Below are 15,990 nucleotides of genomic sequence, written 5' to 3'. Positions count from 1 at the left end.
TCCACACATTATTTTTACCTTTACACTGGGATTCTTTTATTATACATTTACATGCATAACGTTAATCACTACATGCAAGCTCACAGGAATGAATGAATGACACGGAGTCGAAATGCTTTTCAATCAAAGGACGGGGCTGTGTGAAAATATAACAAGCGCGCTCATTAACGTGTGCGCGCGCCTCGCTTTCCTCCAAATGCATCTCTTACCACTTTTTCCATAAACATACCAATAACGCAATAGTTTGTTGTAGCGAAAACGTCGTCATTTCGCCGCCTGTCTGTGCTCGTGTGGCTAATAACAACCCACACAAAGATGGATGTGAAGCCGGGCGGGCTGAGTGACTGGCAGGCAGAGGCAGCAGGTCCAGCATGATGCAGAGAGGCGGGGTAGTGCAGCGGCAGCGCCGGGCAGATTAGGACTGTGCTCGGGATCAGTGAGCCAGCGCGACCAGCAACTAGTGCCTCTCTGTTTTCCTCCCCGCGTATGGTTCGGCTCGATTTGCACCGCATCAGCGAATGTCTTTTTGATAATTACTACATAACTTACCGGTATATTCTCTCCACACAGAGTTCAGATTTATTTCACCCATTATATAGACTGTAGACTGCTGTAGACACGCGGTCCTTTGTCGGGCATGCGCAGCGCTCGCACAGAGCCCCTCCCCCCACTTAGTTAAACCAGCGTTATTTCAAACCCGTCTCTTTCTCTTCGGAAAACAGGCTATTTTCCCCCTAACAGCCTATAATACTGTGTTTCAACACTGTCCCCCCCTGTTTGTGCAGGGCACAGAGATGCTGCCGCGCTGATGATAATATTTCTAAAAGCAGCGTGTCTGTGCTGTGCTTGGTTTGGGGTTTAGAGAGACCGAGCTGTAAGTAGGTCGGGCTGGGCTTAAGCAGCTTAGCTACGTCAGCCTAAGCTGGGAGGAATTCATCCAAAGCCCTCCGCGGTAGGCGGGGGCCTAAACGAGGCTGGCCTAGTTAAGCCTGATTCTTATTGTGTGCACAGTCTGTTTTTTGTTGTGCAACGTAGCTGAGAAGGAAGGAACCTAGGGTGTAGTGCATGTCTCATGCATCTGGTAGACATAGTATGTGTTTGATTTAGAAAAGAGGAACAGAAAGAAAATGAGAAGTGTGTGAGTTAAACCAGTGTTGGCTTTTATCACCGTGGACCAAGAGGGGGAGAGAGAGGCCATCAGGAGGGGACAATAGAAAAGGACAGGGGAGCCACAGAGCAGAGTGTGGTGATTGAAACGTGCCAGCTATAGGCCTGACTTGGTCTGTGTCGCTCCGCTATGCTGTAAGATGGCGTCCAGCTCTGTGTTCCTGTCCAGTATGGTGGGTAAAGCTCGCTCCTCCAACTTTACCCTCTCCGAGAAGCTGGACCTGTTGAAGCTGGTCCGTCCTCACGTCCGCATCCTGGAGGAGCACACCAACAAGCACGCTGTGATTGTGGACAAGAACAAGTGCTGGGACACTGTGGCTGACCTGTACAACGCCTTGGGAGGAGACCGACCCCCCCGCACCGCTCAGGGCCTCAGGACCCTCTACAAGAGACTGAAGGAGTCAGCCAAGCAGGAAGTGATGCAACGGAGACACGCCCAGCCAGAGTACAGAGGAAGCATCTCCGAGCCAACCAGGAGAGTTATGGAGATGATCCCTCACCTGTTCCAGCATGTGCCCATACATGATAAAGACCAGGCACTGCGCAGGTACAGTATGACACATACGCATAAACACACACACACACACACGTACACACACACACTTGTACACGTATCACTACAGAATTGACAGGATAACACAAATTCAGATGGGGGTGGGGCGAGCAGCTTTGTTGATAATACTAATCATTTAGAGGAGGGGCTGTTCTCCCATCAGATTACACACACTTTCTGTAGGAGGCCACACTCAAGTGGAGGGAAATAGGTGGTGTCATTATTTGAGCTGAAAATACTAAACTCTTTGTTTCCAACCAAATAAACTGAAAATGGGCCATTTGCAACCCATTGTGTTTTTAATTCACACCTATACATTCAACTTTAGTACATCACATATGGGATTATAATATAATTTATGCAGCAGCAAGCATATGCATTCCATTTTTGACTGCAGTAATAAGTCTCACTTGACATCAAAAAAATTGTCACACTAATAATTTGATTCCTTGTAATTAACAGTTATTGTCCAGTCAGTTGTTAATGTAACCCTGGTTTGTCCTTGATCCTGTCTGTAGGTTAATATATGTTAAGCGAACCTCTCCCATCGAGCATCCTGGCAGCAGCTCTTCTCTGGCTGGACTGCAGGATTTCCAGGCAGCAGCCCCCATTGTCCCCCATGAGGTGGTACAGCTGGACCCAGAGGAGGACGTTAAACCACCGGCAGACCTCCCCATCCTCTCAACACACACAGGGCCAGGCGGGCTGGCGGGAGACCAGGAGCATGAGGGAGAACAGGACTTGGGCAGCGTCCACGAGTACGATGGCACCCTGTCTCCCACCACTTCCTCCGTCAACATCCCCCTTTCGGCCTCTCCGCTGCCCTTACGGCACGACCTCTACCCCAACGACATCTACCCCCACCACATCTACCCCCACCACGAGCCTTTCCCGCTGCACCTGGCCAAGGAGGAGCATGAGCTTGTTCTGGCCAATCACAAGAAGGTGGGCATCTACCTGGAGGAGAAGAGGGAGGGGCAAAAGAGGAAGCAGGAACTAGAGGAGGAACTTCTGAAAGTCAAGATCAAAGTGGAGAGACTGAAGGCTGCTCGACTCCGACATGGGCTGCCCATTCCTCTATAACACAAACACACATCTGTGAGCGGTGTCGGAAAGGGAGAATCTCTGAGGAGGGGATTTAAGTGTTGAGACATGGCTGAGGAGCAAATCACGTACATCAGTTTTACGTTTGGAAGTCACTTTCGAACCTGAATTTCTTTTGGAACTGTCGTGCCTCTGACATTCTGTTTGTGTGTTGCTGGGTGCAGCTAACCGACCTGTGGTGTCTCCAGCCTGTCTGCCTGGGAGTGTTAAAAAGTTATTCTCATCATCATTCTACTAGTTGTTGAAAGCAGAGCCAACAAAAAAATCTATCGATGGGGATGTTAGCATAGTGTTGATGATCTTAATTATCAAATTATTATATTAAAGATATGTTAACTATAGGATGCTAGTGTCAGTGGTGTGAGACTGTGATCTCGGTTCATACCAGAGGGATTATGGAGGGCTGTATTGATTCTTTGAAAAGAACAAATCAAGATCTAACCTAGAAATCAAATCAACAGGGATGCTTTTAACACTAGAATTGTGCATAAAAACACAAAATTAGATGTTTTTTTTTTCAAAGTAGGGAGGGGAGGAAAAAGAAACATAAGAAGAATCACAATCAGAGTAAAGAAACAACACTGGGTTTAGAACCGATACATTTTCAATGCTACCTCATGCTGTATTAGGGGCGGGCACAGGTAGAACTGTGGCCCATGGAACAACTCATGGAGACTCACAAATCCTCTTATTTGCGTGCTGAAGACATTTGGCTGAAAGAGGTGAAAATGTTCATGTAAGGATTCTCTCTGGCAGACAGTTGGACAGTTGAGGGAAGACCGAAAGAAAGGAGGTGGAATTGGTTTTGAGACTTTACCGTTATTAAATGTATGTGATTACATTGACGTTATTGTAATATTGATGTATGAGTGTTGTCTGTTTCTTCTGTTCATACATTCATTTATTTCTATTAAAACTTTGAGGTTAAAATTCTCTTCGTCCTGTTTATTACACTTTGGACAGCCACCCCTTCTCCTAATAAGGCATTCTTCTTACTTGGCTCAGGATATCCGCGGGGTCTTAAAAAGTATTAAAAGTTGATAAATCAATGTAGGGAAATAAAAGTAAGGCCCTTAAAAAGTCTTAATTGCCATTGAGGCGTATTAAACTTTGTAGCTATTGTGCTGATGGTGTTAAATGGGCATAATTATGATCTCGTCCCAAATCGATCACAGACCCCTGAATTCAATCTATATTGTCGCAGACTTTGTGATATCAGCAAATATCGTATCGTTGTCCAAAGAATCTATATGATATTGTGTCGTGATGAAACTTGTGATTTACACCCCTATCACCGATGTGGCGAAAGTGGTGTTGAGGTGTTGGAAAAAGTCTTAGAAGGTCTTGAATTAAACTTGAGGATTGCTGCATATACACTGTGGCTTGTAAGTCATGAATCTCTGTTACAAAAGACCCAATCAGCTTGCATCATGGAAACATGCTGCAGTGTTGTGCATTTAAAAGATGCCTCTTGCCTCTTCATTGTAACATGGCATGATGTGTATTCTTTCTCCGGGTGTATGAGTGTACAGGGGAAAATGCACGCAGTACACTGATTTTGCATCCTGCGTGTCGGGGCTCGAGTGGGACGTGTAGTGACCTCTGCTGGGGGTTGTGTGAGTTGAACGTGAGATTATTCTCTTGGTCTTTTACTGTATGTTCAGCTGCTGCATTTTGTCTTTGTGTTCCAGGAGTGAAATGTTCCCCTCGGTTGAGTCCCGGGTCCCCTCACATCCCAGTGGCGGCGGTGGGGTCGGTCTCTGATCCTGGAGCAGCGCCTGGCTGCAGTCAGGATGGAGTGCGCTACTTCAGCGTGATGTGGTGTAAGGCCAGCAAGAAGAAACACAAGCGCTGGGAGGGAGACGCAGTCCTGGTGACGAGAGGACGCACTGCCACACTCAAAGATATGGAGGCCAAGGACATTGGCAAGGGTGAGACAGAGGCACACCTATGATTTAGGTGACCTTTAGATAGCACAGTCAACATGGAGTGTCCTGATAGTCAGGAGTGCAAGGCTGAGGACCAATAGCGCGCTGACAACATTCCTGTAATAAAACCGTTTGAGAAAGAAGTTAAAATAAGTACTAAGAAGTGCGGTAGAAGGTCATTTCTTCTCACTTCACAGACTTGTGAATTCTGTTTGTGTGAAGGAAGTGGCTACAAGGTGTCAGAGCTGGCCTCCCTGTGTGAGGGAGAGACTCTGATGATCGGAGGGAAGCAGGTGGAGGTGATGGGGGTGATATCTGCCGAGGACTTCGCCAGGGGACGCTGCTTCCAGGAGGTCCAAGTTGAGAAGGAGGAGCCACATATGAAGTCAGCTCCACCTCCTGCTCCTCGCTTGGCATCCAAACCTTTCTGCAGCCCCACGGTGTTGGGCAGAGCAGAGCTGCCAGCAGCCAAACCACAGGAGCAACAATCCTGCAAACCTCGCCATGACCCCCTAGCTCCAGGTATATATAGACAGAACCAGAACCACGCTAGCTCCAGGTATATATAGACAGAACCAGAACCACGCTAGCTCCAGGTATATATAGACAGAACCAGAACCACGCTAGCTCCAGGTATATATAGACAGAACCAGAACCACGCTAGCTCCAGGTATATACTGTATAGACAGAACCAGAACCACGCTAGCTCCAGGTATATATAGACAGAACCAGAACCACGACGTCCTAGCTCCAGGTATATATAGACAACCAGAAGCACGACACCCTAGCTCCAGGTATATATAGACAACCAGAAGCACGACACCCTAGCTCCAGGTATATATAGACAGAACCAGAACCAGGATTCCCTAGCTCCAGGTATATATAGACAGAACCAGGACGCCCTAGCTCCAGGTATATATAGACAGAACCAGAACCTTTGCTCCATGTATAGACCTAGCTCCAGCTGTATAGACAGAACCAGGACACCCTAGCTCCAGGTATATATAGACAGAACCAGAACCTTAGCTCCATGTATAGACCTAGCTCCAGGGGTATAGACAGAACCAGGACGCCCTAGCTCCAGGTATATATAGACAACCAGAACCAGGACGCCCTAGCTCCAGGTATATATAAACAGAACCAGAACCAGGAAGCCCTAGCTCCAGGGGTATATATAGACAACCAGAACCTAGCTCCAGGTATATATAGACAGAACCAGAACCACGATCCCTAGCTCCAGTAGCCTAAGACAAATTTCCCTTTGGGACAATAAAGTTAAACTCAACTCAACTCAGTTATAGACAGAACCAGAACCTTAGCTCCATGTATAGACCTAGCTCCAGGTGTATATGACAGAACCAGGACTTTATGTATTAGAACAGAGGTTGTTCTGGACAATGACGATTTCCCAACTAAAGCTTTGAATGTATACACATTCTGAACTGTTCTCTATAATTATGTAATTTGCCACTAAAAGTCTTTATCTACAAAGCATTTCTTAACAGTCAAATGAATATACATTCCCCCCCCCCCCTTTAGGTATTATACCTCTCCAGAAGTTAAGATATAATATTTTACTGTAACAACACAAACCTCAAACTACATGAAATATGTGATTACATTTTATTATTTTTAATGGCATATTTATTTTGCTTCATTAATGTTATTGTTTATTCTTACAGGGACAGTGCACGATTAAAAGTAATTGCACCAGAGTTACCTGACAGCTAATTTATATCTGTTGTTCCTGGGCAGGTAGACACACAAAAAAGGCAATCACAGAACAGCAAATACACTACATCAAGTATCAAACAAAACAGCACAATATATAAAAGTTCATCAGTGTGAGATCAAATCAGTAAATACAAGGTAATCATTGGTGGTTTTTCCCTCCGCCCATTGGTGGGGGGATGTGACCTATTTATGTGAGTGATCTGTCACTTGAAGGTCAACATGGATGAAGGTCGCCATGACCTTCATCGACAGCAGAATAAACTGGGAGTTAAGTCTACAATGCAGTGTGCGGACTCTGCTTTTTCAACCAATCATTGGTGGTGACACATTTGTGCTGACTTAAGCCAAAGTTTGAGGCTGGTTTTAAACACTGCAGAACTTCCTGAATGTCTCATGTTTGTGGGTTATGGAATTCCACTTCCTTACTTACTACTTTAACCGAGAATACAGATTAACCAAAGGATGTCCGTCTTTGGCACAAAACGTATGACACACAATACCTGTACACACACCTGTGTACAATCGACTTTTCATACAGAATGTTACATACTGAAGGCTTCTGGCTTCCTGTAGGTGCGTTGGTGATGCCACGTCCCTCTGCCAATCACCAGTGGTCTTGTAACAAGTCGGGGCTTCCTGTTTTGGACGTGGTGGTTGACCCCTACCTCACCACTCACCTCCGACCCCACCAGAGAGACGGCCTGCTTTTCCTCTATGAGTGCGTCATGGGCATGAGGTAACAGAGCTGTGTCTGTAACATTGGTTGTGAGGTGATTGATAGAGATCTTGCCAATGAATGATGTTGTAGGAGGCAGCAACATCTGTTGTAACCTCGCAGTTGGAACAAGTAAAGAACCAATCTTTTCCTGTGAAAGAGTTGGAGACAATGTGTGGGCTCTCTCAGCCCTCACCAGGGTTCCTAATCGATTGTGATGTTTGGTGTTTGTGCTACAGAGCCACGTGTCGCTATGGGGCTATCCTGGCTGATGAGATGGGTCTGGGGAAGACCCTGCAGAGTGTGGCACTGGCCTGGACATTGCTGAAGCAGGGTCCGTATGGTGGGAAACCGGTTGCTAAGCGTGTCCTTGTGGTCACCCCAGGCAGCCTAGTGCAGAACTGGGCTGCAGAGTTTAACAAGTGGCTGGGGCGTGAGAGGATCAGCATCTTCACTGTGGATCAGGTGAGAGGGAAGGGGAAATTCTGTCTTTTGGATTGACGAGGAGTTTTGTTTTTCTTGAGCACCATGTGGCGAAGTGAGTAGGGAGACTGCCCTCAAACCAGAGCTGCCAGTGTGTATACAATTATTCCAGGTTTACACTTATGTCTATGTTGACGACATGTGTGCAGGACCACAGGACAGAGCAGTTTGTGGCGTCTCCTCTTCACAGTGTTCTGGTGATCAGCTATGAGATGCTGCTGCGCTCCCTGGAGCAGGTACGTTAAGCTCACATCTCTCTCCGTTCTGTAGAACGTGTTACAAATGCGTCACCCTATACTAGTTTTGTGTTTTTTGTGTTTTCAGGTGCAGAAGGTGGAGTTTGGTCTTGTGATTTGTGATGAGGGTCACAGACTGAAGAACAGCAGCATCAAGACCTCCTCTGCCCTCAGCGGGCTCAGCTGCACCCGTAGAGTCATACTGACAGGTACACACTCACACCTGACACAGAGATGCTCCGCTTCTTCACTGAAAGAGATGAAAAGCTAAATTTTTCATAGTCTCTGTTGAACAGATGGATAGCGACAACTATAACCTGTTACGTTTTTTTCCTCTTCATGAATTGTATCTTGGTGTTTTGAAGGTACTCCAGTACAGAATGATCTGCAGGAGTTTTACGCTATCATAGAGTTCGTCAACCCGGGGATTCTCGGCTCGTCAACCGCTTACAGAAAAGTGTATGAGGAGCCTATCTTACACGCCAGACAGCCTTCCTGCACAGAGGTAATGCTCTCTATGCCCCACTTGCTTTCTCCATTCTATGCATCTATTTCTCATAGACATCACTTTACTGGCAACACCCTGGTGTGTTTCTCTCTTCCAATAGGAGGAGAGAGTTTTGGGGGAAGAGCGAGCTGCAGAGCTCTCTCGCCTGACTGGCACGTTCATCCTGAGGCGGACCCAGGAGATCATCAACCGCTACCTGCCTCCGCGTCTTGACTGGACGTTGTTCTGCGACCCCACCCCCCTGCAGCGAGAGCTCTACAAGCAGCTCCTGTCCCACCGAGTCTTCAGAGCCTGCCTGCAGGGCTCCACGCAAACTCACACCCACTTGGCCTGCATCACCGCCCTGAAGAAACTCTGCAACCACCCTGGCCTGCTCCACTCCACTGTCAAGGTTATTATGTTGTGTTGTGAGCAGGCACGGGTGTGACTAGTCTATTGGCATCTGACTGAAGCGGTGATCTCTTTAACGGTTTGATCTTTGTTTATAGCCTTACAGTCAATGTACACCAGATGCGTTACGGCTGCGTTGCGGATCCGGCAAAACTGCCCGATCGACTCCCGCCCATGTTAATTGATGGGTGTGGGCGATACATGTTAATTGATGGGTGTGGGCGATACATGTTAATTGATGGGCGTGGGCGATACATGTTAATTGATGGGTGTGGGCGATACATGTTAATTGATGGGCGTGGGCGATACATGTTAATTGATGGGCGATACATGTTAATTGATGGGTGTGGGCGATACATGTTAATTGATGGGCGTGGGCGATACATGTTAATTGATGGGCGTGGGCGATGCATGTTAATTGATGGGTGTGGGCGATACATGTTAATTGATGGGTGTGGGCGATACATGTTAATTGATGGGTGTGGGCGATACATGTTAATTGATGGGTGTGGGCGATACATGTTAATTGATGGGCGTGGGCGATACATGTTAATTGATGGGTGTGGGCGATACATGTTAATTGATGGGTGTGGGCGATACATGTTAATTGATGGGTGTGGGCGATACATGTTAATTGATGGGTGTGGGCGATACATGTTAATTGATGGGTGTGGGCGATACATGTTAATTGATGGGTGTGGGCGATACATGTTAATTGATGGGCGTGGGCGATACATGTTAATTGATGGGCGTGGGCGATACATGTTAATTGATGGGCGTGGGCGATACATGTTAATTGATGGGTGTGGGCGATACATGTTAATTGATGGGCGTGGGCGATACATGTTAATTGATGGGTGTGGGCGATACATGTTAATTGATGGGTGATACATGCGGTACAGAAAAATTACACACCCGTTCTATTTTTTGTCGGATCCCGCATCCGTTTGACAGATTACATGAGTGTGGGTCTGTTCACAGCCGTACTGGAGCCGTACCGCATCTGTTCCGGAGGAGGTGTACATTAGCCCTTAGACTATTATAGTTATTGAGTTCTCAGTCTCCCTGTTTGCAGTTACCGTAGTTCTGTGGTCAAAGTACCTACTCACTCTCTGTTTTTAATGATAGGGCCTGTAGATGTGTTAGAGGTTTGGCCATAGCCCGGTCCTCACTTTATTTCCTGTGTGTATTCAGGAGAAAGCTGACAGTGGCTCAATGGAGAGCTCTTTATATGAGGGGCTGATTGGTCTGTTCCCAGAATCCTACTCTTCAGATGCACTCAGTACTGCCGACTCTGGAAAACTACTAGTGCTGTCAGACCTGCTGACCACCATCAGACACCTCAGCCCCTCAGACAGGTGAGAATGTGTGTGTCAGGTGTGTGTGTGTTTTTTTACATGTACTGTATGTAACAGTTGGATAATCACAAAGATTTTTTTTTACGGTATCAATATATATCACGGTTGAATCAGGTGTTAAGTGTGATATTAAACAAAATAGAAATATTCAAATTATATTCCTTAAAAAAATCATACTTCATTTTAGTTTATTTTAAAGTAAAATTTGCTTCTCATCATCAATTTAACAGAATTGTGTGTCACAACACCAAAATCACCATATTATCACAATATGATTCCCCTGAAAGACGACAAACATTATATTGAATTATTGCCCAGTATATGTAACATGTATGTTTGTATAGCGCTAGCCAGCCTGATCTCACACATTGTTCTCTCACATTGTTCTATTCACAAACATGGCGCTCCTCCCGCTGTTCTCAGCATAGGATAGGGTACTAAACAAACATGGCTTCAACTTGCAAGCTCTATATATAGTTGTCTGATATGAAATTGTATGTGTGTGTCCCTGCAGGGTGGTTGTAGTTTCCAACTACACTCAGACACTAGACCTACTCCAGGACCTGTGTGTTCACCTGGGCTACACCTTCTGTCGACTTGATGGACACACCCCCACCACCCAGAGGCAGCGATTGGTTGACAATTTCAACAGCCCGTATTCCCAGAACTTCCTGTTTCTGCTGAGCTCCAAAGCTGGAGGGGTAGGGCTCAATCTGGTGGGTGCGTCCCACCTGGTGCTGTACGACATTGACTGGAACCCCGCCAATGACATTCAGGTAAGACACACACACACTGACATGCCGTCAAAGGTCAATGTGTATACTGTGTACTGTCCTCTTTGTCGGACCTGGGTCTTTGTTTTGATCTCTGCTTCTGGCTTGCCTAGACACACATACACTCTCTGTAACACACTCATATACATGCATCTCCACCAGATGGCACTGTGTACATGTGTGTCAGTCACCTCTTCCACATTGCCTTGTCTGCTGTGTCTAGGCAATGGCTCGAGTGTGGAGAGATGGACAGAAGAAGACTGTGCACATCTATCGTCTCCTGACTGCGGGTGAGAACACACAAACACACACACTGAGGCACACACTGAATTCACATCAACTATGAATCAATGTGATTGTGGAAGGTGTGTGTGTGTGTGTGTGTGTGTGTGTGTGTGTGTGTGTGTGTGTGTGTGTGTGTGTGTGTGCGTGTGCGCTCGTGTGCGTGTGTGTGTGCACGTGTCCCTCTCAGGTACCATTGAGGAGCGTATATTCCAGAGGCAGGTGTCCAAACAGGGGCTTTCTGGGACAGTGGTGGACCTGGGGAAAGGGGCGGAGCACAGCAGCTTCTCGTCCAGTGATCTGCGAGATCTTTTCAGCCTGACGGACACAGCCTGTCTCACTCATGACCTGCTCAGCTGCAGCTGCAGCATGGATGGATCAGTTCCCGGTACGCACATAGACAGGCCCCAGTACACCAGCGTTTCTGTTTCCCATCAACATGTCCTGGAATATTTCAGTTTAACGGACAAATGGGAGAAATTCTGGTCAAATATTAGATCTGTGTTTATTGAGCTTAAAGGGATACATTTTGAGAGTTTAGGCCATTTGTCTTATTGGCAATATCAAAACTAGAATGTAGATGCCTTTATTTTCACTCTGCGTGCAGTACAAACAGAGGTAGAGCCCTCACTGCTACTTAGCTTAGCGCTACAATGGCAGTCTAAGGCAGCTATTCTCAACCACTGGGTCGTGGCCCACTGGTGGGCCTCAGAGCACCGTGTAGTGGCCCACGGAGGCAGTGGTATTGCCAAATATATTAATAAAAATAAAATAAAGTGCGATTACAGCTAGTTATTTATTTATTTTTACATCTAAATGTCCTCAAGAATTACATAGATCAAAAACTTCCAATTAAAATGCATAATTTCATTGACTTTTTCCCCCCTCTTTCATTTATCTGGGAAGGTGGTCCTCGGAACTGTTTTAACAATCAGAAGTGGGCCTTAAAGTCGAGCTGAACCCAAAAATGACTTTTCTTTTCTTTTAGTTCAAATACCTGGGCATGCAGTGCACCTATTTAATAATGTATGCAAACAAAATCACAAAAGTCTAATTTCTTTCGTTTTTCACACTTTTTCACATCAAAAGTTCATTTTTCAAGATTTCATTGATAACAGTAATGTACAGTTTGCTGATGTCACCTAGTACTATCAAATTTCTACCCCATTTCAACCAATCATATCATGACATGCAGCTGTCAATCAAATCTTCATTTCAGGATAGTTTTCTCTTCCAAAAGAAAGAGAAAATGGCGCCTAGTGCCTGTCATCTGGCAGAATTCCTATCCCATAAACTAACTACTAACTTGGCCAATTGTTAGAAACATGAACAAAAAACAAAAACTATAATCTCTAAGAATGCAAAGAAATGTAACTGGCTCGTTAAAACGCGCATTCCAGGGATATCGTATTTACAGCAGCGATAATGGCGCGCGCATCCGAGAGCTTGGTTGTCAGGGGTCGCACTTCGGAGATTCCAGGCCGACGTGCTGCACTCTCCGCTCGGCAACACGAAGGCAGCTGGCTGCCTGCGGCTCGCTGAGCTCCACTCCTCCCGTCAAAAGGCTCTTCCCGAGGGGAGCGCCACAACACACTGAATCCCACTCGATTTGGAGGCAGAACACGCCAGGATTGGCCAAAGCCCAATCCAGTCCCCAGAATTGTCAAATAAAATCATCGACATGATACTATGACCCGCCTCTCAACCTGTCATCTTAGACAAACAATGTTTTCAGTCTGAAACGGACTCATATGCACGTGACGAACGGGTTCAGTTCGACTTTAAGTTACAAAAAGTTGAGAACCCCTGGTCTATGGTACTGGTCGCCCCAAAATGCACATTTCAACAGTGCCAGAAACACTCACATGTACATGTTGTGACTCACGTACTCACCACGCCATGAAATAATAATCCAAAATTATGTGAAACGGTCATTTTCGTAGTAAATCCACACACCGAGAACTACCAGAGTAACCGAACTAACAAAGATAACCAAAGTTACTTCCTCGTTTGCCATGAGGCACATGTGCTGTGTGCAGTCATCAGTACAGCACATGCACACTGTGCATGCGCCTCATGGCAAACGAGGAAGTAACTTCGGTTACACTCTGTTAGTTTGGTTACTCTTTGTTAGTTCTCGTATGGATTTACTACAAAAACGACCGCTTCACGTAACACTGGATTTTAATTTCATCGCGTGGTGAGTACATGAGTCACAACATGTACATGTGAGTGTTTCTGGCGCTGTTGGAATGTGTATTTTGGGCAACTGAACGGGAGTATGCAGCGGTATCATAGACTGCCATTGTAGCGCTAAGCTAAGTAGCAGTGAGAGCTCTACTGCCCACAGAGTGAAAATAAAGCCATCTACATTCTAGTTTTGATATCGGCAATATGACAAATGGCCTAAACTCTCACAATGTTGGCGTAGCCCTTTAAAAAACAATTGATAGGCAGGCTATATAAAGAATTGGATAATCAAGGCTCTTTCCGTTTGCTATAGGCCTTTTCTCAGATCAAATAAAATGGTATTAAAACTCCTATAAAATAAACAAAACACATTAGGGTTGCTTGCTGGCTCACAGCAGAGAAGTGTGCAGCTGCCGACTGAAATCAAACATGCGAAGTGTCTCTCCAACTTGCAGTGCGTGAGCCACAGCAGTGAAAAACCAAATGTGTGAATATGAACAGACCTCTTTCATTCAAACTCATCTACAATCTGTAATTCTTAACGGATTTAATCTTGAAATTGCGGTCGTCAATTCCCTGTGCCAACCACGCTTCGCCTTTGACTGACAGGCGATAACCGAAAAGCGACTGTCAGGCCCCTTGCTGCCCACAGTGCTGCTGCCCACAGTGCTGCTGCCCTGTTTGATTAGGCTCTGTAGAAACTGGAGACAGGGATCATGCAGGCTACTGTGGCCAGTTTGTCCCCCTCTGGATAGAATTGGCTGAAATCCCTGATGAGTGCTACTATGTAGGCTGTTGATAACTTCAAGCCTCCTTAACCGCGGAGCACTGTCATCACAGCAAGGGCATCTTGCTGCACCCTTGTGGCGCTGTGGCCGGTGTTGACTCGTCCTGGCTGTAATGTCTTGGCCAAAATGACCAGTAATGGTCAGAAAATAAAAATTTTGCCTATTTCAATACAATTCAAATTGTGTTTAGTCTAGGGAAATATGTTCACTGCACTTTATGACCGGAGAGATTTAAATGTGTCGGCCTTTAAAATGGCAATTACTGGATAACGGAAACCCTGCCCAACACACTGCGAAATAACCTGATTGAGACACGTGTACCATCACATACATGTGCATAGATACTATATATACAGTATATCTTTTTTTTTTTTCCTCAGCTGTTGACGAGGAAGCCGAGCGGCCGTCTGATAGGCCCTGCCAGCTGGGGCGTCACGGTGACAAGGGGGCGGCAGTGCAGAAGCATCTCAGCATGTCAGAGTTGATGCAGTGGAGACATTTCTCTGGTGACACACACACGTTCTCAGACCCCTACCTCGATCACGCACGAAACCACATCACCTTCGCCTTCCAGTCCACTATCTCTCACACAGCTCAATAAACACACACACACACACGTACACATAAAACCTTCTAGCACATTTTTTTCCCCAGATGTTTTTCTGCAGGCGCTCTGCTTTGTTGCAGTCTGGCCACCTCATATGACTAAACACAACAGCTGTAAATATTACTTCTGAGCAACCACGCAAACAATTTATTATTCTTTGATTCTGTTTTGTGTATTGTGTTGATAATTTTCAGTGTGTTTTTACTTTGATTCAAAGAAATGTTGTTCTGTACGTTTTGCATGACACCTCATTAAAAAATAAATTTAATTCAGCAGTAATGTGTGTAAAGAGGCATTCATATACATTTGTCCGATTTGTGATGGATTGGTAGAAAAAACACTGGTTGGAATGAAGAGCATGCATGCATGCATACATGTGTTTGTAGTAGGGATGTCAATTTTCGGTTAATTTCACTTTCGATTAACCGACGCTAATAATCGATTAACCTATCGGTTAATTCATAATTTTTTAATATAAAAAAAAAAAAGTTTTTTTTTTTTTTTTTTTTTTTTTTTTTGTCTATTTACTCAATGAACTCATGCCCAAACAAGGCGTGTCTATTTAGATGCTGAAATGTTAATGCTTTTTGTGTTAGAATTTCTAACACAAAAAGCATTAACAAGCATTAACAAAAAGCATCAACATTTCAACACAAATTCTTTTTGTGTTAGAATTTCTAACACAAAAAGCATTAACATTTCAGCATCTAAATAGACACGCCTTGTTTGGGCATGAGCTCATTGAGTAAATAGACCAAAAAAAAAAAAAAAAAATTTTAATATTAACTGATAGACCGACAGCAATAACCGAACAACGACGTTAGCGACGGTTAATCGATTAACGGTTAACCGTTGACATCCCTAGTTTGTAGTGCAATGTGTGTAGATTAATGATTGAGAGGGTTGATTGTGTCTGAGTAGACTTACTTATGTTTCCATCTAGAGTAATATTTTCTGTGTCAATATGAGGATTTTGTTTGAAGATATAGGGCCCTATCTTCCCAAAAGCGGTAATTTAGCGTTTGCGCTCGTTTAACGCCGTGCGCAATGCAAATTGGGGGCGGGCACAAGCGCATGCCTGTTATAATTGTACTGGGCATAGGCGTGCCACATGCCAAAGCAGGCGTTTCAGCGCTAAAATGTGGGCATAGATGGCATTATCCTATCGTCAGCA

General features: G+C 45.3%; 1 protein-coding gene across 1 annotated transcript; it reads left to right on the top strand.

Annotated features, from left to right (window-relative positions):
- Nucleotides 1–1,307: 1,307 nt before the first annotated feature.
- On the top strand, nucleotides 1,308–14,810 carry rad54b (RAD54 homolog B; the record flags this gene model as incomplete). Its single annotated transcript, XM_083662182.1, has 15 exons — nucleotides 1,308–1,714; nucleotides 2,239–2,795; nucleotides 4,516–4,755; nucleotides 4,975–5,274; nucleotides 7,060–7,222; nucleotides 7,441–7,666; nucleotides 7,834–7,920; nucleotides 8,009–8,129; nucleotides 8,286–8,425; nucleotides 8,529–8,819; nucleotides 10,013–10,176; nucleotides 10,691–10,952; nucleotides 11,173–11,239; nucleotides 11,422–11,619; nucleotides 14,590–14,810. 15 exons carry the CDS (start codon nucleotides 1,308–1,310, stop codon nucleotides 14,808–14,810), a joined length of 3,444 nt encoding a protein of 1,147 aa, XP_083518308.1.
- Between the last annotated feature and the right edge of the window lie 1,180 nt (nucleotides 14,811–15,990).

The sequence above is a fragment of the Poromitra crassiceps genome (assembly GCF_964638095.1).
Source record: "Poromitra crassiceps genome assembly, chromosome: 1".
Taxonomy (NCBI): domain Eukaryota; kingdom Metazoa; phylum Chordata; class Actinopteri; order Beryciformes; family Melamphaidae; genus Poromitra; species Poromitra crassiceps.
The sequence above is the reverse complement of the archived record's forward strand: the minus strand, read 5'-3'. Positions and strand labels throughout refer to the sequence as shown.